A 22858-nucleotide genomic window follows, 5' to 3' on the forward strand; every position below is an offset into this window, starting at 1 on the left:
TATGGGGCTTGATCCCAAGACCCTGAGATCGTGACCTGAGCTGAAGACAGACGCTTAACTGAGCCACCCAGGCACCCCTGTTTGCTTTCTTAAATTCTACTCATGAGTGAAATCATATGGTACTTGTCTTTCTCTGACTGATTTATTTCCCTTAGCATAGTACTCTCCAGTGCTAGCTATGTCATTGTAAATGACAAGGTTTCATCCTTTTTGATGGCTGAATAATATTCCTCTGTGTGTGTGTGTGTGTGTGTGTCTGTGTGTGTGTGTACCATATCTTCATTACCGATTCATCTGTCAGTGGACATCTGGACTCTTTTGGCTATTGTGGACATTGCTGCTATAAACAAACCCTAATTTTGCATAGTGTACTCTTTTTTTTTTTTTTAAAGATTTTATTTATTTACCTGACAGAAAGAGATCACAAGTAGGCAGAGAGGCAGGCAGAGAGAGAGAGAGGGAAGCAGGCCCCCTGCCGAGCAGAGAGCCGGATGCGGGACTCGATCCCAGGACCCTGAGATCATGACCTGAGCCGAAGGCAGCGCCTTAACCCACTGAGCCACCCAGGCGCCCCTGCATAGTGTACTCTTAGCATCATAACTCAGTCTTGAATAAATTCATTTTAATCTTAGCCAGTGTGACCACACATTAAAATTCATTTTCAAAGATTCCTTTTCCATAAAACTTTTACAACTTTCTCTTACAAAGTAAAACAAACAAAAAACCATTTTATAACTTTTTCTTTTTTTTACATTCAGATTTCGTCCCAAGTTTTCCCTTCTTAAATAACCAGCATCCCATCTAGCAAGTAGTAGGGGAGCTCCACTGAGCTTCAATAAAGGATAGGTTTTAAAAGAGAGAGGGCATTACATAAAGAGAAATTTATCATCAAAATGAACGAATTATTTAGGTAGGGCTGCCCTTTTAATGAAGAATGTAGCCATCAGGGGATGACTTACAGGAAATCCAGCTTGGTTGGATAAAGATTACTTTCCTGAGGGGTGGAGGGTTGAAACTGCAGGTTAGGTATGAGGTCTTGGCTTACTGATGTGGAGCTTTAGGTAAGTGACTCCATTTAGGGCTTGTAGTTTTCTTTTCTTTATTCCTTTTTTTTTTTTTTAAAGATATTATTTATTCTTTTAACAGAGAGGGAGAGTACAAGCAGGGAAAGCAGCAGGCAGAGTGAAAGGGAGAAGCAGGCTCCCTGCTGAGCCAGGAGCCGATTATGGGACTCGATCCCAGGACTCTGGGATCAGGACCTGAGCCGAAGGCAGCCGCTTAATGAACTGAGCCACCTAGGCGTCCCTGTAGTTTTCTTTTTTAACAACTGCAAACTGACATTTGTGAGTTGGACTATAGGTACAGGGCCTAAAATCATCTGGTGAGGGGTTTATACTTTGTCTGGTGGGCCACTGGGGACTGCTGAAGGGGAATAACATGACTGAGGCTGGGCCTGAGAAAAATGAACCCAGCAGTGGTGTGCAGAATGAACTAGAAGGTGGGAGACAGAATAGGAGGCTTTAGGCCAGGTGAGAAGAATGAAGGTAAAATCCTAGGTAGAGTGTCAGGAAGGGCAGAGGAGTGAGGAAACAGTATTAAAGAATGCGTAGGGTTTGGTTTCCTTTCCAACCAGGGCCTGGCTGAGTAGTTCCCACAACGAAGGGCTGTTGTGCCATCCTGTGGTAGTAACCAGAGAATACACCGTCGACCTTCACTAGCACACTCATGGAGTGGGTTTCAAGAAGTGTGCTCCTTGGGCACTCAGAGAGATCTGGAAATTTGCCATGAAGGAGATGGGAACTCCAGATGTGTGCATTGACACCAGGCTCAACAAAACTGTCTGGGCCAAAGGAATGAGGAGGAATGCTCCATGCCATATCCGTGTGTGGTTGTCCAGAAAATGTAACAAGGATGAAGATGCACCACACTAGCTCTGTATGTTGGTTGCCTATGTACCTGTCACCACTTTCAAATATCTACAGACAGTTGGGTGCCTGGGTGGCTCAGTCAGTTACGCATCTGCCTTTGGCTCAGGTCGTGATCCCAGGGTCCTGGGATCGAGTCCTGTGTTGGGCTCCCTGCTCAGCAGGGAGTCTGCTTCTCCCTCTACCCTTCCCCCTGCTCGTGATCTTACTCACTCTCTCAAATAAATAAATAAAATCTTTTAAAAAATCTACACAGTTAATGTGGATGAGAACTAACCAACTGCTGATTATCAAATAAAGGTATAAACTACCACACACACACACACACACACACACACACACACACACACACGAATCTGTATGGCTCGGAGAGGGACTGAGTGTGAGTGAAAAGTGAGGAAGATGGAGGAGCCAAAGACTGGGCAAGACTTTGCAGCCTTGTGCCCGTCAGAGTAGTTAGGTTCAGTCTTGGAGTCTTGGCTTATTATACTTGCTTCCGTGTGTCTTGGTGGAGTTAGATACTTTTAAACATCTATAGAGAAGGAAAAAGCCTGTAGAAACACTTACAATGTATTATAATTACAATCTTCAAGAAAAACAAAAATGATGCAGGGAGTACAGCCATGACACATAATTGTAGTCAATCCATTGGGTGCAGTGGCACCATTTTTCGATGGTGCTAAAAACAAATGGGCTCTTCCAGAAGCGGTAATTGTTTATTTATCCTGGACCAAAGCCCTGGAGTAGGTGCTGTGTCACGTACTAAGCTGAATCACACACACAACTGCGCCAAGGGTACCAGTCCAGTTGGAGAGGTGACTTCCATGGGAGAGGTGTGAACAGATGTTAAGAGAGAGCAGATCTATTGATGACTCAGAGAAAGCTTTATATGGAGGACGTGTGAATTGCTGAGCCTAGCAGGACAATGGAGTATTTGACATGTAGAGATGAGCATACATGGGGATTTAGGGCAAAGGGAATGGGAAGAGCACAGACCTGGAGCATGGAAAGAGCAGAGCACAGCTACATGGAGAACTACGAACTCTTTGGTTTGGTTGGAACATAAATTGTATGAGTGGGAAGAAGGGGAGATAAGTTTGAGGCCAAATAATGGAGGCCTTATACACCCAACTGAAGTTTTAGATTATTTTTAGTAGGTTCAATGCTTTTCAGGTAGTAACATCAGCAGAGCTGTGCTTTGGGAAAATTAAGCAGACAGCACCATGTGGATGAGAGGGGAAGCGACTGATCCTGTAGGGATGGTGAGAAGGCTTATATGATCGGCCAGGCAACATATGAGTGTTGAAGGCTTGATTGAACAATGGATGTGGCTGTAGGAATGAAGAGGAGGGGACAGGTGCTCTGGACACAACCGAGCCTGACCCTACAGCCTCATCTCCTCAAAGAATGCATTGGGCAGGGAGGAGAAAGTATCAGAGCATTAAGACTAAAATAATACAAATAGAAATTGGGAATACTAGAGGAGAAGCACTTTTAGGAGATAAGATGATGAGTCTGCCTTGGGTATACTGAGTGTCTAGCTAAACGTCTGGCTGGAGAGTACTTCAGGAAATTAAAACTATAGGACAAAGCCCCAGGAAATGGTCAGGTTGGGGATACAGATCTGGGCAGCTGTGTGGAGGTGAGAGTTGGAACCTTAAGAGGGGACAAGATGGCCAAGGAGAGAGTGAGAAACAGGCAGGGAGGGATTCAGGGACAGAACACTGGGGAATCTTTGCACTTAGGGTGTAGGAAGGAGAGGAGGAGCAGACTAGGAGCAAGGGAAGGGGCGCTGTGATGGAAGCAGGAGAACCAGGAGAGTGGAGTATCTCGGAAGTCAAGGGAGGAACGTGTTCCCAGAATTGGGTGGTCAAAATGGAGCAGGTGGTGGCTTCCGACTATGAGAGCAGGGAGCTTAGGTGGAAAAAGTAGGCCAGAGCAAGACCATGGGAAGTCTTCTAGGGGAGAGATAGTATAGCATGGTGATTTAATCCTGTCTCTACTACTCACTATCTGTTTGACTTTGGGCATTTCATTTCATTTTTGCCTTAATTTGTGCCTCAGTGTCCTCATCTGAAAAGTAGGCATAATGCTTGCATGTATGTTGTGAGGTTGTATGTGTGTGTATGTTGTTTTGAACAGTGCCTGGTACGAGGAAAGTTCTAAATTACTGTTAATTACTGTTCACTATCATGATTATGTGCCAAGCTGAGGAGTTTTGACTTTTATCTGTGGGTGATGGGGTCATGGACAGGCTCCAGCAAGGGCATGGCATGGTTAGAAAGCAATCTCCTCCTTCATCCAAGATCCAGTTGGAATTTGAGAACCAGATACAATTACTAGAAAAAAGAAAGTGCTAGCTATTGTGGTGATATCTGAGAAGGAGGAGAGATAAAAGGCCTTGGGGATCGTCTGCTTGGTCCTTGGTGAGCCCTGAGTTTCCGGAGAGGGATGGGAATGGGAGATGGAGTACAAGGGTTTGGGAATGCATTGGGCAGGGAGACAATAGAGGACCTGTGCATATGTTCTTTGAATATTCTGACCATATGGGGTAAGAGAGGATATCATTTGGAGGGTGGCAGGGTAGCATGGTCTTAGGGAGGAGGAAAGACAAAAGAGGCAGCCCAGAGGACAGACAATATAGAGACATTTAAAGCAAGGATGTCCTCAGTGGACATGGCAGCCCCCGAAATGAGAGACAAAATGTCGGTATGAATTAGACTGTGAGGCTGTTGGTTTAGAAATGAGGATGATAAGGTAGAGCTTTTCTGGATTTTGCAGGGGAGGCAAGAGGTGAGCTCATTTGTGGAAGGAGAGCCCAATGAACATGAGGCTGGGAAATTGAGAAGGTTGGAGATTTGGAATGGGTCTTATTGGGAACACATGAGGGGAGGGTCAGATGGAGGCAAACAGAAGGTCTGCCTTGTGTCGGCAAAGTCCAGCCGAGACTGGGTATTACTGATTTGCTGTGGAAATCACTGGTTTGTTTTCCAGCCTTTCTCTAATGCCACTTGGCAGCTGGCAATGAGGGAATGTGGATAGTAGAGGCTTTGGGACACCAATAAAACACCCCTCAAGTGGCTGGCCCCAGGACCTACACTGAATAAGGAGGCAAATGAAGCCATAAGAGGACTGTAGTAATATGAGACTGAACAAAGGGAGGGCGCTGCAGGAGGAAGGAGACAGGGAGAGGTGAGGGAAGGAGGGGGAGAGATACGAAGGGGCTGTAGTCAGAGAGGGCAGTTTCAGCTTTCAAGATCTTTGTGGGAGAGCAGTTTCAAACGATGATGAAGACCAAGTGTGGCGAGGGTCCGGTCTGAAGTAAAGAGTAAATCTTAATTTATGCATTACGATTATGAAGGTGTTTTCTGAGTTCAACTTCAAAACTCCTTAAAGAAAATTAACCAGGTGGTGTCCTGTGGATGAGAAGGAAAGAGACAATACGGTGTGAGAAAGCTAAGTTCAGTTGATGGACAGGAAGTCAGAAAATGTCTAGAGGTGCTAAGTCAAGAAATAGTAGTATAAGCGTATAAATCTCCTGGGTCAAAGGCAGAAACATAAGTGATCGCATGGCTTTTGCAGATGAATGGTTATAAAAACAAGCAGGCCACTTGGGGTTTGATCTTTGAAGTACTCAAGGCATATTTAGGGAATTTGATTCATGTTCAGGTTTGGCGCACGGAGAGTCTCTCTGGCCTGCCATGTCTCTTCCATGAGTGCAGTCTTCTTGCTGCTGGGTATGCGGTTGAAGAGTAAGACCCCGGAAGGCTGCGTGGCCTGAGCTGCTCTCTGATGGGGGAAATGGATTTTCATCTTTTTTTTTTTTTAAAGATTTTATTTATTTATTTGACAGAGAGAGAGATCACAAGTAGGCAGAGAGGCAGGCAGAGAGAGAGGAGGAAGCAGGCTCCCTGCGGAGCAGAGAGCCCTATGTGGGGCTCGATCCCAGAACCCTGAGATCATGACCTGAGCCGAAGGCAGTGGCTTAATCCACTGAGCCACCCAGGCGCCCCTGGATTTTCATCTTTGATTAACATCAGAAAGTGACTCTTAGGGCGCCTGGGTGGCTCAGTGGGTTAAGCCGCTGCCTTCGGTTCAGGTCATGATCTCAGGGTTCTGGGATCGAGTCCCGCATCGGGCTCTCTGCTCAGCGGCGAGCCTGCTTCCTCCTCTCTCTCTGCCTGCCTCTCTGCCTACTTGTGATCTCTATCTGTCAAATAAATAAATAAAAATCTTAAAAAAAAAAAAAAAGAAAGTGACTCTTAGTCCATAAACAGGCAGGAGGAAGCCCTGTTACTATAGCACACTGGAGAATGCAGAATGCGGGTGGGGAGGAACAGAAGCGTCTGACTAGGCAATGGAAAGCTCTCAGGTTGCAGAAAGAAAGTTGGGAATGAGAGAGAGATCATGGGGAGGTGGAGGGAGAGGGGAAAAAAGAAAGAGGGGAGAGGGAGGGAATACTAAAGTTGGGAGGGGGCTAGGGATAGTGTAAGTCTCTAAGGAATTTTGGAAGCAGGGTTTCCAGGACCTTGAGGGGCAATAGCTATTGTTGGGAAAAGGTCATTTATTACTGTCTAGTAAAACCTTAGTTATGAGACCCTTTAAGATGTTTGTCAGTGGGTCATAGGCTTGGGGGATGATTGCCAACATGGATCTTGGGGAGCAGACATAAGGGAAGTTTCTGAAAGAATTTTTTTTTTAAGATTTTATTTATTTATTTGAGAGAGAGAGAGGGAGAGAGAGCATGAGAGGGGAGAAGGTCAGAGGGAGAAGCAGATTCCCCGTGGAGCTGGGAGCCCAATGCGGAACTCGATCCCGCGACTCCAGGACTCCGGGACCATGACCCGAGCCGAAGGCAGTCGCCCAACCAGCTGAGCCACCCAGACGCCCCAGAATTTTCACATGTTTAAGTAGACTTACAGGGTCCTGGGGGTCAGGCTGAAATTGCCTTTTGGCCTTAATGAACTGTCAACATCCAGGCAGCTGAGTTCCTAGAGGAATGTCACTCCGCCTGTCAATGGGCTGTAAGTAGTAAGGAAATTTAATCATTTTTCTTCTGCCTTTGTTTCCCACGTCAACACTATCTACTGGAGATAGCATCAGATCCCACAGGTGAAAGGTTCAATCCTGCAAGACTGCCCCCCCCATCCCCCGCTCCATCCCCAGCCCCTACTACAGATGCCAGCCGCCAGCCCAACTTATCACCGGTACTTCTGACTGACAGGCTACACATTGGAAGTTCCAAGATTATTGGAAGTTCCGATGATTCCCTTTTTGGGTTCTATTAATTTGCTAAAGGCCCTCACAGAACTCACAGAAATGCTTAACTCTACAGAACAAACTGGAGGTCTCCAGAGGGGAGGGGCTTGGGCGGGTGGGCGGAAGGAGTGAAGGGGGTTAAGAGCACATTTATCATGATGAGCACTGAGTAATGTGGAAAATTGTCCAATCACTATATTGTACACCTGAAACTGATGTACCACTATATGTTAACTCTACTGGAATTTAAAAAAAATCAACGCACAGAAATATTTTTTGTGCTAGATTTCTGGTTTATTATAAAAGAATATAACTCAGGAACAGCCAGATGGAGGAGATGCGCAGGGCAAGACATGGGGAAGGGACATAGAGCTTGCAAGCCCCCTCCAAGCATGCGGCTCTTCCAATCTCCATGTGTTCGCCAACCCAGAAGCTTTCTGAACCCCATTCTTTTGTGTTTTGTGGAAGCTTTTTTTATGGAAGTTTTTATGGAAGCTAGGCATGATTGATTTAAATCATTGACCTTTAGTGATTGGATTCAATCTCCAGTCCCCCTCCCCTTCCCAGAGGTAGAGGGCTGGGTGGGACTCATTCCAACTCTCTGATCACATTGTTGGTTCCCTCATCCTTAGGAGTGACCCCAAGGTAGCCTCATTAACATAATAAGACAGCTTTGTTCTCCTCACTTAGGAAATGTTTTAAGCGTTGCGCAGGAAATGGACAAAGACCACATATATATTTTTATTTATAAATCACAGCATCACAGCCCTTCATTCCCTTGTAGCTACTGCCTTCTTTCCTCTCCTTCCTAGACTCTTTTAAAAGGAGTCTCTACTTGGCTCTACTTCCTGCCCTCCTCCAGTCCACTCATCTGCCCACTGCTGGCTGGTTTTTACTCTTAATTCCCTAAGAGTTCTGTTTAATAAAATCACCAGTAACCTGCCAGTATTCAGTGGAGCTCCGTGTTGAGAGCTGATCCTCATTAAGCCCTCTTCCCTTGGCTTCCTTTGGCTTTCTTTCTACTACTTCTCTGACTCATTCATCCTGTTATTCTTTTCTCCCTTTGTTCCCCCCGCCCCCGGCCTTAATATTTTTGTTTCATTTATCTATCTAACAGCATTTATCCAACTACACAGCCCTGGCTGTATACCCTTCACTGTGCCAGCTGCAGAGGAATCCATAGCCTGGGCTCACAAGGGCTTCATAGTCCAAAAGTCGGAGGAAGCAGTGTGATGTCATGATACGCTCAAGTGCAGGCTGCAGCTGGGATGTGGGGAGGGGCGGGGGGGGGGGGGAGGGAGTGGTCCCTTTTGTTAGACCAGGGATCGGGTTAAGAAGGGTCCAAAAGTATTCTGCCTGGACCCCTCTCCCCCTGCTTTGAGCTATACTTCTTTTATAGATGAGCTATACTTCATCTCTCAGTGCTCATCTATAAAATAATGCGGCGGTTATGGAGGTGTGTTGCTCAGATGTCTTTTTCAAGAGAATCTGCTTTGAGGAGTGAAGTTGACTCACAGCCCCCAGCTGTTGTCTTTGGATCTGCGATGGCCTGTATACTGAGGCACGCTTCTCCTGGGCACCCCCAGCTAGTGACGGAGCGTGGTGGCAGCAATGGAGCCCCGCCAGTTCTGCCCAGTGCAGGGATCTACTGGACAGTCTCAGCTCAAAGGCCCCCCATTTGCCTGGCTGAGACTTTCTGAGGGTCCTATATGTTAAGGAGCCTCCTCGCAAACCCTCCCTCCTCTTTCTTCTTTCAGAGGCTATCAGACCTGCATCATCACCTACTCCTGCACTCTCCCCTTTATCCTCTCGTGGTATTTTCCCCACCAAATCACTCGAGTGCCTGAATGTTTTGGCATTTGAACCTGACACAGGGATATGACAGGACCTGCCTTAGAGTGCTGTTGTGAGAATTTAGTGAGTTCGTGTATGGGAACTGCTTAGAAAAGAGCCTGGTACACAGCAAGTGTTAGGCTATTGTTGTTGTTAGCTATTGTTACGATTATTTTATTATCCTTTAGATCTCAACTTCTATTTACTCTCTCTCCAGAAACCTCAGATCTCCCTAGAGTGCTCCAGCAGCATCTTGTCCTTAATTCTGTTCCATTGCTTTGTTTTCTTGTCGGCCTTCACCCTTAGATGGTAAATTCAATGAATAATGGGAACCTTGTTGGGTTTACCGTTGTTTATCCGTGCCTAACATTGTGTCTGACTCATAGTAGGTATTGAATTGGTGTTTGTTGAATCAAAATGATCGTTCAGCTGAGTATTAATGGATGAGTGTTATTGGCCAAATGGATGAGGACTGGGAAAGAAGGGATTGTTGAGAGAATTGTGTACTGGGCCATGAAAGGCCTGTACTGTGTGGGGTACTGGAAGCTGCTATGACTGAAGAGTTCGTGCAAGAGGGATGTGGCCAAAAAAAGAAGCCTAAGGAGTAAGTCAAAGGCCTGAACCCCTCGATGGCCTGAATCCCAAGCCAAAGAGTATGAATGGTATAGATTCACCTCATGCAGGTGTCATGTACAAGCCTTATGATGTGCTGGTGGGCTCACGCCCATCTGTGATGGTGTCTTATGTCGTTATGAATCATATGTTACTGCACCCAACACTATAGGCTGCCCCCAAATGGTGGCTGTTTCTCTAGAACTACATGAAGAAATGTAGGCCTCTCTGAACATTCATTTCAACAACGCATCTGATTGGTCTTTATTTACAAACTACTTTGGCTGCAGTATCTCCCCCAAACAATTGGGTCTCTCAACCCATCTCTTTGCCTTCCTCACAGCCCTGTTAAATATACCTTCCACTCACGCTGTGGGGCAGATCTCTCTTGAGCTAAATGTGCTCATCTTACTCCTCAATGGAATACCTCCCGATAACAGCACACTCTGGTTGCCTGTAAGATAACGTCCAGATTCTTTAGTGTGGCCCAGAAGGAATGCCCAGACCAGGTCTGTGTCCTCTGTGTGCTCTATGCCGCACCACGCTGAAGGGCTTGTAGGCATCGGGAAGTCATGCTGCCCACCACTTCCTTTAAATACATGCTGTGGCTTCCTGGAATGTTCTTCATCCTGGTCTGCTTCTTGAACTCTTAGCTGTCTTACAGGAAGTAGTTGCCAAAACACTGCCCCCTGTGAAGCCATTTCTAACTTGGTAGGCCTCAAATCCCACTCGTTTGCAGCCTCATCACACTGTGTGTTTGTTGTTAGGACACTGGCCATACTGCCTGGCACTCATCCTGTTACCTCTGATACCCTCTCTGGACTGTGGCTCCAGGAATATTGGTGACTGTAGAGTCCCCAGCTCCAGGAGCAGTGTCTGGCACATAGCATATCCTCAGTAGATAACTGGTTAAAGAGAAAAGGACAGAAGGAAGTGAAAGCTGGTCTCTTTCTTTTGAAACAGAAGGGCATCCCCTCACCATGTGGCTGTGCCTGGTGGCCCTCGTGGGCCTCTACTTCCTCCTGCGCTGGTACCGGGAGAGGCAGGTGGTGAGCTACCTCCAAGACAAGTACGTCTTCATCACGGGCTGTGACTCGGGCTTCGGGAAACTGCTGGCCCGGCAGCTGGACCTGCGAGGCTTGAGGGTGCTGGCCGCGTGTCTGACGGAGGAGGGGGCCCAGCAGCTGAGAGGCCAGACGTCAGACAGGCTGGAGACGGTGATCCTGGATGTCACCAAGACAGAGAGCATCTCTGCGGCCGCCCATTGGGTGAAGGAGCGAGTAGGGGACAGAGGTAAGGAGAAGTAGTTTCTCCTTTCATTTACTTGGGCATGAAGTTGTTAAAGTTTTCTCTCTACATGTAATACCCCAAAGTAGGGCCTAAAAGGCTGTCTTTTTCATTTGAAGGATAGTTGTGATCTTTGGTGGTGTTTCATTTCCTTAACAATGTTTACCTTGAAAAATGAGCCAAATGGATTTGAAGCTATTATCTCACCTTGCCAGTGGAGTATTTATAACCATAGTTCTTTATGTTTCTGTTTAAAGAATTTTCAAGGTATTCTTAAGAAAGTCATCTTCTCCCCCCGGCTACTGTTTAAAATAGAGTTATTCCTGGGCACCTGGGTGGCTCAATTGGTTAAGTGTCTGTCTTTGGCTCAAGTCATGATCCCAGGGTCCTGGAATTGAGTCCCACATGGGGGGCAGAGGGCGTTTCCCTGATCAGCGGGGAGTCTGCTTCTCCCTCTCCCCCTGCCACTCTCCTTGCTTTTGTGCCCTCTCTGACAAATAAATAAATAAATGAAATCTTAAAAAAATTAAGTTATATTTAGCATACATATTTTATATGATATGTCTTATAATTCTGGTATCTAATGTCTTTGTGAGTCTTGTTTTGCTTCTCTCTTTTTTTTTTTTTAAGATTTTTTATTTATTTATTTGACAGAGAGAGATCACAAGTAGACAGAGAGGCAGGCAGAGAGAGAGAGAGAAGCAGGCTCGCTGCTGAGCAGAGAGCCCGATGCGGGACTCGATCCCAGGACCCTGAGATCATGACCTGAGCTGAAGGCAGCGGCTTAACCCACTGAGCCACCCAGGCGCCCCTGTTTTGCTTCTCTTGATTCTGCTGGTTCTTGCATTTGGTGTTTTGTTTCCTTCTGTATTTTGATTTATGACCATGAACTACAATTTTTCTTAGTAGCTCTGGTGATTCCCTGATGCCTTACATAAAGATTCTTCCAGAGAGGATCCATGTTTGCTTCTATCATGTGCCAGGGGTGCTCAGAAGCCTTGATCACCTTGAACTTAATTCTTGGCTTGACATTTTTGGAACATCCAGATAGTGGGAATTGGGCTGCAAACTCTGATGAGAGATGGCTTGTAGTAATGATTCCTCAGGGTTGATAGGGATGATTCTTGCTCCCTCCCCACAACGGTAAAGTTCAAGGTGGACAGTGTTACTCTCAGTCCTTTGGAAGGACTTTCTATCTCACCCTTATACAGATAGCATAGCCATTAAAGATCCCGGTTTAATGAAGAAAGTATTTTTTATTAGAATCCCTACCTTAGGTGGGTTCTGGACTTCATATCTTATTGTGTATTTTTTTGAGGCTATAAATATTGAAATTCAAGTTCACACTGGTTGGCAAATTCCCTCAAATCAAAAGCCGGCACCAGTGTTCTCTTTATTGTCTCTGGATTCCTGCCTTTTCCTAGTTTTTGCCCTAACCTTCCTCTACTTTCTTGTTAACTGATAGATTTAAGAACATTAAAAAAACAGGGGCACCTGGGTGGCTCAGTCATTAAGTGTTGCCTTTGGCTCAGGTCATGATCCCAGGGTCCGGGGATTGAGCTGCGCATGGGGTTCCCTGCTCAGCAGGAAGCCTGCTTCTCCCTCTCCCTCTGCTGCTCCCCTGCTTGTGTTCCCTCTCTCTGTCAAATAAATAAATAAGTAAATAATCTTAAAAAAAAAAAAGAACATTAAAAAAATACATTTTGTCTAACATTTTTAGTTGCTGTCAGCCGGAAGACGGATTAAGGTAAATAGTCTGTCGGTTTTGTCTGAAACTGAACTTCCGCTTTGACTTTGTTTTAGGACTCTGGGGCCTGGTCAACAATGCAGGCATCTTCCACCCACATTGCTACATCGAGTGGCTGAAGATGGAAACCTATATGGATGTCTTCAAAGTGAACCTCATTGGTTTGATTGAGTTGACCTTGAGCATGCTTCCCTTGGTGAGGAGAGCACATGGGAGGATTGTTAATGTCTCCAGCATTCTGGGAAGAATTGCTTCCTTTGGAGGAATCTACTGTAGCTCCAAGTATGGAGTAGAAGCCTTTTCAGATATTCTGAGGTAACACTCTTAAGTTAAAACAAAAGCAACAAATATGTCATAGGCACTGTGCTAATTGCTTTCGCCTACATTATCTTATTTCATTACTCCAAAAATCTTGATTTATAGATATTATTACTAGTTTGTTTTATATAGGAAACTGAGGCTCCGATTTAAGTCTCTTTCCTAAAGTTCACCTGCCGCAACCCAGATTTGGCAGAACTGTGTTTTGACCGTAGGTCTCTGTTTCCTTCCACCACATCACACTTTAATTCTCAAGATTTAGCTTTGATAAAATTTCCTTTCTCAGGGCACCTGGGTAACTCACACAGTTAAGCGTCTGATCCGAGAGTCCTGGGATCAAGCCCCACATTGGCCTCCCTGCTCAGTGGGGAGTCTGCTTCTCTCTCTGCCTGCTGCCCCCCCTGCTTGTACTCTCTGTGTCAAGTAAATACATAAAATCTTTATTTATTTTTATTTATTTATTATTTTTTAAAGATTTTGTTTATTTATTTGACAGACAGAGATCACAAGTAGAGAGGCAGGCAGAGAGAGAGGAGGAAGCAGGAGGAAGCAGGCTCCCTGCCGAGCAGTGATCCCGATGCGGGGCTCGATCCCAGGACCCTGGGATCATGACCTGAGCCGAAGGCAGCAGCCCCAACCCACTGAGCCACCCAGGCACCCCCATAAAATCTTTTTTTAAAAATTTCATTTCTGAAGAGAAGATGACTGTCTTCTTTCCTCCTTACAGTGAGCCTGTCCTTGTCTCTCCATGGTGACTCTTTCTCTGGGCACTCATCTGCTTTACTCTGTATTTCTTTTCTTTATCTAAGCACTTCTTTTCTTAGACCTTCAGTTCGCCTGCCATGGCCCATTATGGCCCTGGGCCTACCTCCTGGCTTTTTTCAGGCACTGTTTCAACCTTGTGTCGCTCTGTCAGCTGCTTCCTTTTTATATTTCCCTTTACCTTTTCATTCCTAAGAGGGAGTACTCTGTTAGCTTTGTTTATTTTCTGTGTGTGCCAGGTGACCTATTCTGTGACATTTTCGTGTGCTTTATTATGTGCCAGGGGCACTGTTGTGAGAACTTCACATCTAACAAGTCATTTAATTTTCATAGCAACCCAATGAGGAAGGTCTTATTTTTATCCTTAGTGTATGTGTGAGGAAACAGGGGCAGAGATTAGTAGGTTGCTATGGTCATAACACAGGTAGTAATAGACAGAGCCACTCTTCAAGGCTAAGCAGGGCTCTCCCTTCCCAGCAGGTACCCTCCCCGGTCCAGTTAGCTGGAGACACGATGGGGTAGTCACATGGCACAAAATATTGCCACACAGACTCCCCGTTAAGCAGGAACTGACTTTAGGGCAGTTTCATTCTTGGAAATGAGCTGTGAATATTTTAGGTACCATGTATTAGCTTCCTATAGCTGCTGTAATTCTTTTTTTTTTTTTTTAATTTTTAAAATTTTTAAAAAAGCTTTTATTTATTAATTTGACACAGAGAGATCACAAGTAGGCAGAGAGGCAGGCAGAGAGAGAGGAAGGGAAGCAGGCTCCCCACTGAGCAGAGAGCCTGACGCGGGGCTCGATCCCATGATCCTGGGATCATGACCTGAGCTGAAGGCAGAGGCTTTAACCCACTGAGCTACCCAGGCGCCCCTCTTTTTTTTTTTTTTTTTAAGATTTTAATTTTTTAAGTAATTACCACACCCAATGTGGGGCTTGAACTCACAGCCCCAAGATCAAGAGTCACATGCTCTGCCGACTGAGCCAGCCAGGTGTCCTGTGGCTGCTATAATTTGGAGTGTCTGAAAACAGCACATATTTCTTCCCTCACAGTTCTGGAGGCCGAAGTCTGAAATCAGTGTTACTGGGCCCAAACCAAGTTGTTGACAGGGCCAGGTTCCTTCTGAAGGTTCTAGGGGAGCCTCTGTTCCATGACTTTTCCAGCTTCTATGGGCTGTCGGTATTCCTTGGCTGTTGCTATATCACTCCAGTCTCTGCCTCCAAGGTCACATTGCCTTCTCTTCCTCTGTGGGCCTTCAAATCTGCCTCTGTCTCTCTTATAAAGATAGTTGTGATTGTGGGCACTTGGGTGGCTCGGTCGGTTAAGCGTCTGCCTTTGGCTCAGGTCATGATTGCAGGGTCCTGGGATCAGAATCGACATCGGTCTCCCTGCTCAGCAGGGAGTCTGCTTCTCCCTTTCCTCCTTGCTTATGCTCTCTCTTGCTATCTCTCTCTCTCTCTCTCGGGTAAATAAATAAGATCTTTAAAAAAAAAAGGTAGTTGTGATTGCACACCCAGATTATCTAGCATAATCTCCCTGTCTCAAGATCCTTAATTTAATCACAACTGCAAGGTGCCACATAGGTTCCAGGGATTAGGACCCAGCATCTTTGGGGGCCATTATTTAGCTTATCATGTGCCATGACTGGTAGATATCTCTTATAATACGCATATTGTATTATCTGCCTAGGAAGGGAATAGGGAAATAATTGAAGTCATGCGAGTTGTCACCATGGGACAGGCACCTTGCTTGGCTTCCAGCCTAACTGACTTTCTGTCTGCCTCCATGGGGCTGCTGCCTGTATTTCACTGGTGTCTCAGACCCCTTGACTCATTCTCAGACCAAGAACAAAGAATGGCCTTCCAATGTGCAAATCATGAATTCTTAGAAATCTTAGAAAATTCCAGTGTGCTCTAATTGTGCTAAGGCTGAACAGGGAAAGGAATTCTGGCCCACACATGAGCTGGTCTTTTAGAGGGAACGCGGATCTCATGGTGTGATGGAATCACAGTGAGGAAGCCACAAGGGGAAGTGAAATTCTAGGGCAGAGGCACCATGGGCTTACACAGCCCTCTCTCTTCTCCAGCACACACAGCCACCAGGACAGTCTTTCTCTGAGGCTCTACCATGGAAGGTTTTAGATTTTGCTTTGATAAGGGAGGGTTTTCCTTTAGAAAAGTAGTTTTGAACCTCTAGGTTCCCTCAGAGCCTGAATGGCTTATTCACACAGATTGTCGCATCTCACCCCCAGAGTTCCTGACTTAATAAATCTGGACTAGAGCCCAGTAATTTGTATTTCTAACAGACTCCCAGATGCTGATATTGCCATTTATCTGGGGACCACACTTTGAGAACCACTCAGAGCTTTAGGGGGTCATGATGCTATGTGTTTTACCTTCTTATGGACCAATTATTTCAAACATTTCTCCTTGAAATCAGCTTGGGCTTCACCTTTTTCAGTGAGGCCACTTCAACCTTCAGATTAGGGAACACCCCTCATCACTGTCCCCAAACACCTAGACTATACCTCTCCCATGATACGCAATGCCATCTTATTTCACTTGGTGAAGGCAGTACTTAGCACAGTGCCTGGTACATACCCAGCCCCCGGTAAGGATTCTGGAACTCTTTGTTGAACTAACCTGAATATTCTAGAATGACCAATGACTTGTAATTTTCATGCCCACCTCAGATTCCATTAATGGTCTTTTGTAGTCTTTGAATATATGGTAATTCTTCACAGGTCCATGCTTCTGCAGGTCCAGTTCCCACTATCTGGTATTCTGTTCTTCCTCTTTTATCACTCAGAAATTTCCTCTTTATCCTTCAAGGCTCAAGTGAAACATTCTCTCCTCATTGAAGCCTTCCTTGACTCCCTCAGAAACTCTCTGCCTCCTCCTCTCTTCTTATGTAGCCCCTTGAATATCTCTCCTTTATAATTCTTTTTTTTAAAGGTTATTTGTTTATTGATTTGACAGAGAGAGAGAGAGAAGAGAGCACAAGCAGGGGTAGCAGCAGAGGGAGAGGGAGAAGCAGGCTCCCTGCTTGGCTGGGATCACTACCCGAGCTGAAGGCAGATGCTTAACCCTCTGAATCACCCAGGTGTCCCTGTAATTCTTTTGAGTTGTGTTAACAATGATTTGCTTACTTGTCAGACTCACTCATTGTGAGCTTTTGAGGCAAGCAACTGAGTCTTAGTTTTCTGAGATTGTGCATGTAAGATGCTTAGCACAGTAGCTGCCATAAAAATGCTGTCTTTGTTTTTCCTTGCCTTTCATGGCTCCCCTGTCTAACACTTGGTAGGGACTTCATGACTCTGCGAAAAGAGTGGATGTAGAACTGAATGGTTCTGGTAGTTTGTATAATCATGTTCCCATTGTTGGACCTAGGACATTAAAAACATTTTTTTTTTCCCTCTCCATTTCTTTATCCTTCAAAATATTCAGTAGAGATGTTTTTAAAACTTGTTTTGTTTTCCTCCCTGAGAGCACTGAAATCATGTCTTTCAATCAAAAGAGTTAACTCCAGGGTTTGTATTTTCAGGCGTGAGCTTCAACATTTTGGGGTGAAAATCAGCATAGTTGAGCCTGGTTACTTCAGAACCGGAATGACAGAGTTGCAGCGGTGCCTGGAGAAGCTCAAGCAAGCCTGGGAAGAAGTCCCTGCACATGTTAAAGAAGCCTATGGACAGAAGTTTTTTGATGCCCGTGAGCTTTTCTTTGCCTAAGATAAGCTTTTCTTTGCCTGAGAAGGGGAAAAGAGGGTTGGTGAAGAATGATGGGCAGGTCCTCTGAGAACAAAACTCCTTAAACAAAGCCTTCGCAGGATAGGAGTGAATGGGTAAGGTCCCATTGCCTTCATGGTTGGCTTGGTGATGGCTTTCATGGCTGAGGAAGAGGTTGTATGGACAGCCTAGGGCCAATGCTTGTTCTGCCCTGTTTCGTATGGGCTGGGCCATCTATGTACTAGGGAGGCATTACGTGGCTAGAGACCCGGAACCTCTGGGTCTGGAGAGGAGTGTGCCCCTCTGTAGTCTGGCAGGACTGGTGTGGGAGGCCTGCACAACTGAAGTACAGCCTTCAGTATCGTCTACCCCTTTAGTAACAAAGGGCCCAGGCACAAACTCCATGCCTTATTGTTGGGGGAGGGAGGGTGTGTGGTGGGTAGAGGGGACTAGGTGAGGGCCAGCTTTGCAAGGCTTTATTGGCTGAGCCCAGAGACTGGACCCCATGTGTAGCCTTCAGGAGCCTCCTGGGAGTGAGATGGCTCAATGTCTGTAAGAATGGCATTCTTATGACCCGGAAGAGGAGGCAGTTTGGGGGTAGAGGTAAAGCAGCCTTCTTCATAGGAGTAAGTCATTCACCTTGGTGTGGGGGTCCATCTTCCTGGGGGAAGCGATGGTTTTTCTTCACACAAAGGAGTCAGCAGCTTGCCAAGGCCAAAGGGAGCAGTTCGCCTTTCACAAAGGGACCCTGTGATGGGTGGGTCCGAGCAGCCCGGGCACTGGCTTTGAGTGATGCTGTAGTCCAGAGAAAAGAAGGCAGAGAGAGATGCAGACAGAAGACTCCCGACCTCCAGCACTGTCTTCTGGGTGCATCAGGCCTAAGAGGGTCACCATTAGCAGAGGGGAGAAAAACTGAATCAAGAAAAAAGCTGGCACAGAACAGTCCCTGAGCCTCTCAGAATTCATAGTAAGCTAGGGAAATATCGTTCCCAACATGGCAGAGGGCCAGCTGTAGTTATAAACTCTTCCCTGTCTGAGGTTTAAACTGTATTAGGGAATTTTTTTCCCATCTGGATACATAGAGTTTGACAAAAGAAATTAAGAGGAAAATAGAATTTATAGTGACTATACATAAAAGTACATACATATAAAAGGATATATATATATATATATATATATATATATAGTCGATATATATATCTGTCATGATATATATCATGTCATATATATATGTCTGTTATGATTTAAAAGTAATTAAGGGATGCCTGGGTGGCTCATCGGTTAAGTGTCTGCCTTCAGCTCAGGTCATGATCCCAGGGTCCTGGGATTGAGTCCCGAGTTGGTCTGCTGCTCCTACTGCTTGTGCTCACTCTCTGTCATGCTCTCTCTCTGACAAATAAATAAAATCTTTAAAAAAAAGAATATAAAAAGAGTTGGAATTGTTCAAAGAGTTATTATCAATATAAAGTTGTTAATAAGGTATTTTCTATTCTTTTTCTTATTGGTCCTTTAAAATTGGTGTATATTTTACACTTATAGCATATCTCAACTCGGATGCTAAATTTTCCTAGGAAATACTTCATCTGTAGATTAAGAAAATTTAGAGTCGCTGGAGCATTATTTATAAGAATATAAATTATCTTATTAACAATTTCACAATGATAATAAATACTGAAATGGTAGTAATTTGGATATGGAGGATTAAATAACTATTTTTTTTTTAAAGATTTTATTTATTTATTTGACAGACAAAGATTACAAGTAGGCAGAGAGTCAGGCAGAGAGAGAGGAGGAAGCAGACTCCCCGCTGAGCAGAGAGCCCGATGTGGGGCTCCATCCCAGGATCCTGAGACCATGACCTGAGCTGAAGGCAGAGGCTTTAACCCACTGAGCCACCCAGGTGCCTCAAATAATTGTATTATTAAAATTAATTAATTTCATGTTTTTTTTTTTTTTTTAAAGACTTTGTTTAATTATTTGACACACAGAGTCCACAAGTAGGCAGAGAGAGAGGAAGGGAAGCAGGCTCGCCACCATGCAGAGAGCCCGATGCGGGGCTCTATCCCAGGACCCCGGGATCATGACCTGAGCCGAAGGTAGAGGCTTTAACCCACTGAGCCACCCAGGCGCCCTTTAAATTTATTTTTTGAAAAGATTTTTATTTATTAATTTATTGGACAGAGAAAGAGACAGCAAGAGAGGAATACAAGTGGGGGAGTGGGAGAGGGAAAAGCAAGCTTCTTGCTGAGCAGGAAGCCTGATTTGGATCTTGATCCCAGGACCCTGGGATTATGGCCCAAGCTGAAGGCAGCTGCCCAACCATCTGAGCCACCCAGGCACCCCCTGTTTTCTTTTTTTTTTTTTAAGTGGCAACTAGAAAATTTAAGATTCCATACGTGGTTCTCATTATTATTTCTATTGGATAACACTGTAAATTATTCTGATCCATGGACAACTCCAAAAATACTAAAATGTTTTCCAGAAATAGATTTGAGTTTTAAAATGAAAATTAATTAAAATTTAAAAATTCAGTTTTTAGTCATACTAGCTATATTTTAGGTGTTCAATAGCTACATTTGGCTAATGGCTGTCACTGGGAAGCATAGATCTACAGCCTAATCCTTGTAGAAATCAAATGTTAGATTTCTGTGGCTGTATAGCAGGGTCCTAACATTAAAATATAAGGAATAAGGATTTTATTTATTTATTTGACAGACAGAGATCACAAGTAGGCAGAGAAGCAGGCAGAGAGAGAGGAGGAAGCAGGCTCCCTGCTGAGCAGAGAGCCCAGTTCAGGGCTCCATCCCAGGACACTGGTGGGATTATGACCTGAGCTGAAGGCAGAGGCTTTAACCCACTGAGCCACCTAAGCACCCCTAAAATACAGGGAATAAGATTGGAGCACCTGGTTGGCTCAGTTAGTGAAGTGTCTGCCTTTGGCTCAGGGTATGACCTCAGGGTCTTGGGATCGAGCCCTTGTGTCAGGCTCCCTGCTCAGTGGGGAGCCTGATTCTCCATCTCTCTCTGCCCCTCTTCCCCACTCATGCTCTCTCTCTCTCTCAAATAAATAAATAAGATCTTAAAAAAAAACCCAAAAACGCAAGGAATAAGATGGCTGACCACCATTTCTCTGTTTGTATACAGATTACAATGGCGTCAAACAAGAGCTGTTGAAATGTAGCACAAACCTGAACCTGGTCACTGACTGCATGGAACATGCTTTGACGTCTGTGTATCCCCGCACTCGATACTCAGCTGGTTGGGATTCTCAGTTTTTCTTCATTCCTCTCTCCTATTTACCTACATCACTGTCAGACTATATACTGACTAGATCTTGGCCCAAACCAGCCCAAGCCGTCTAAAGAAAACTGGTTGATTGCTCTCGAAATGAAGAAGAAAGTCTGAAATTGATAATTAGTGTCTCAGTAATTCTTATTAGGAACTAACATGTTTATAGTCCAGATACCCAAAGCTTATTCCTTGAGGAATTTTTACTATTTTAAGAATTTTTTGATGAGAATATTTCCAAAATACATCATTCTTCTTTGCCTGTTAAACAAAGTAAACCGAAAATAATTCAACTTGTTTTGGTATTATTTCTTTATGTAAATGAATAGTTCTGGGCTATGATACACTATTGCTTGAGGACTATTGAGAGATATATGGGCTTCCTTATCCTTATTTGTACTATGGTACTTTTTTTTTGTACTCTGGTACTTTTAATAAATATTTCATTTTGCTTTCTTCTCTGTTTGCTAGCTATTTTTGATGATGTTTCTTCCTTGTTTAAAAATAAATGATTTTTTAATTTTGTAAATGAAAATAATACATACACACACACACAGTTAAATGTTCCATTAATACTCAAAAGCTTAAAAATAAAAAACAGCAGTTCCCTACCCTTCATTGCTGCTCCTCAGAGGTAAATGCTTTCAACTTTTAGCTATTTCTTCTGGTATCAACCTCTGTATTTCTAAGTAGTATACTGTTATTTCTTAATTTATTAAGTTTAGACATTCTCAATTGATTTCCCATTAAGAAAAATCCTGTTGATTTTCCTATTAGTTTATTTATACCACTTTCCTGACCATTTCCTGTATTCTAATATTTTTAAATAAAATTTTATCTTATTTTCAGTAATTAATAGTGTTTACAATGTTAAGTATGTGAACACTTTTGCATTGTTAAGTATGTGAACAGTATTGCTTATTGTTCAGTCAAGTATTTTTCCTTTATAGTACCATTTTTTTTGTTTTTCTTAGAGTTAATTATTGCCTTGCTTTTTCACTTGCAGTATTTTAAATTTACTTTAATTTTTTTTGGTTCTCGCAGATGTCAGAACACTATCAGTAGTATTTTTAGATAGTTAAACAGATTATCCATTCCATTTCAACTGATCCAATATAGGATCACACTTTGATTTAGTTGTTATGTCCCTGTACTCTGATTTAACCTCTAATAGTTTCTTAACCTCAAAAAAGAATCTTTTATGATACTGACATTTTTGAAGAGTATTAGTTATTTTGTAAAGCATGTCCTCGTGATCAGATCTGGGTTATGCATTTTGGCAGAAATACCACAGAAGTAATACTGAGTCCCTCTCAATGCATCATATCAGTGGGCATAGATGTCAGTTTATCTCATTATTGGTGATGTTTTTAAGTTTGAACCCTTGGTTAAAATAGAGTCTGTCAAGGGGCACCTGGGTGGCTCAGTTGATTGTCTGCCTTCAGCTTAGTTCGTGCTCCTAGCATCCTGAGATCGAGCTCCACATTGGGCTCTCAGCTCAGCAGGGAGTCTACTTATCCCTCTCCTCTGGCTTGTCTCTCTCTCAAATAAATAAAAGTCTTAAAAAAAAAAATGGAGTCTGCCAAGTCTCTCCACTGCAAAGTTAATTTTTTTCTTTTGTAACTAATAAATAATTCATGAGGATATTTTGAGATTATATAAATGTCCTGTTCCTCATCAAACTTTTACCTACTAATTTTAGAATTATTAATGATTCTTTTTAAAATCAGTTATTACTATGATGACTATGAATGATTTTTATCTCCCTCATTCCATCTATATTTACAAGTTGAAATTTCCATCTCCTTTATTTTTTATTTATTATAAGAATGGACTCATGGGGGGCACCTGGGTGGCACAGTCAGTTGAGCCTCTCCCTTCGGCTCAGGTAATGATCCTAGAGACCCGGGATTGAGCCCCATGTTGGGCTCCCTGCTCAGTGGGGAGTCTGCTTCTCCCTCTGCCTCTCCCCCAGCTTGTGCTCTCTCTCCCTCGCTCACTCTCCCCTCAAATAAATTAATAAAATCTTTAAAAAAAGGAATGGACTCGTGGATTCTTAGTTTAATTAGTTATAAGCCATTTCTGTCATTATGTATTTCGT

The 22858-nt window shown here is 44.1% G+C and overlaps 1 protein-coding gene across 1 annotated transcript in view; it reads left to right on the forward strand.

The window, feature by feature from the left end:
• HSD17B6 (hydroxysteroid 17-beta dehydrogenase 6) overlaps positions 1 to 21218 on the forward strand; it is a 39748-nt gene extending 18530 nt beyond the window's left edge. The window contains exons 2-5 of the mRNA XM_046011422.1: positions 10593 to 10922; positions 12720 to 12978; positions 17289 to 17452; positions 20614 to 21218. Coding sequence (XP_045867378.1) covers positions 10610 to 10922; positions 12720 to 12978; positions 17289 to 17452; positions 20614 to 20831 — 954 coding nt within the window. The 5' untranslated portion in view covers positions 10593 to 10609 and the 3' untranslated portion in view covers positions 20832 to 21218. The remainder of the gene's footprint in view (positions 1 to 10592; positions 10923 to 12719; positions 12979 to 17288; positions 17453 to 20613) is intronic.
• Positions 21219 to 22858: the final 1640 nt, after the last annotated feature.

The sequence above is a fragment of the Meles meles genome, chromosome 7, assembly GCF_922984935.1.
Source record: "Meles meles chromosome 7, mMelMel3.1 paternal haplotype, whole genome shotgun sequence".
Taxonomy (NCBI): domain Eukaryota; kingdom Metazoa; phylum Chordata; class Mammalia; order Carnivora; family Mustelidae; genus Meles; species Meles meles.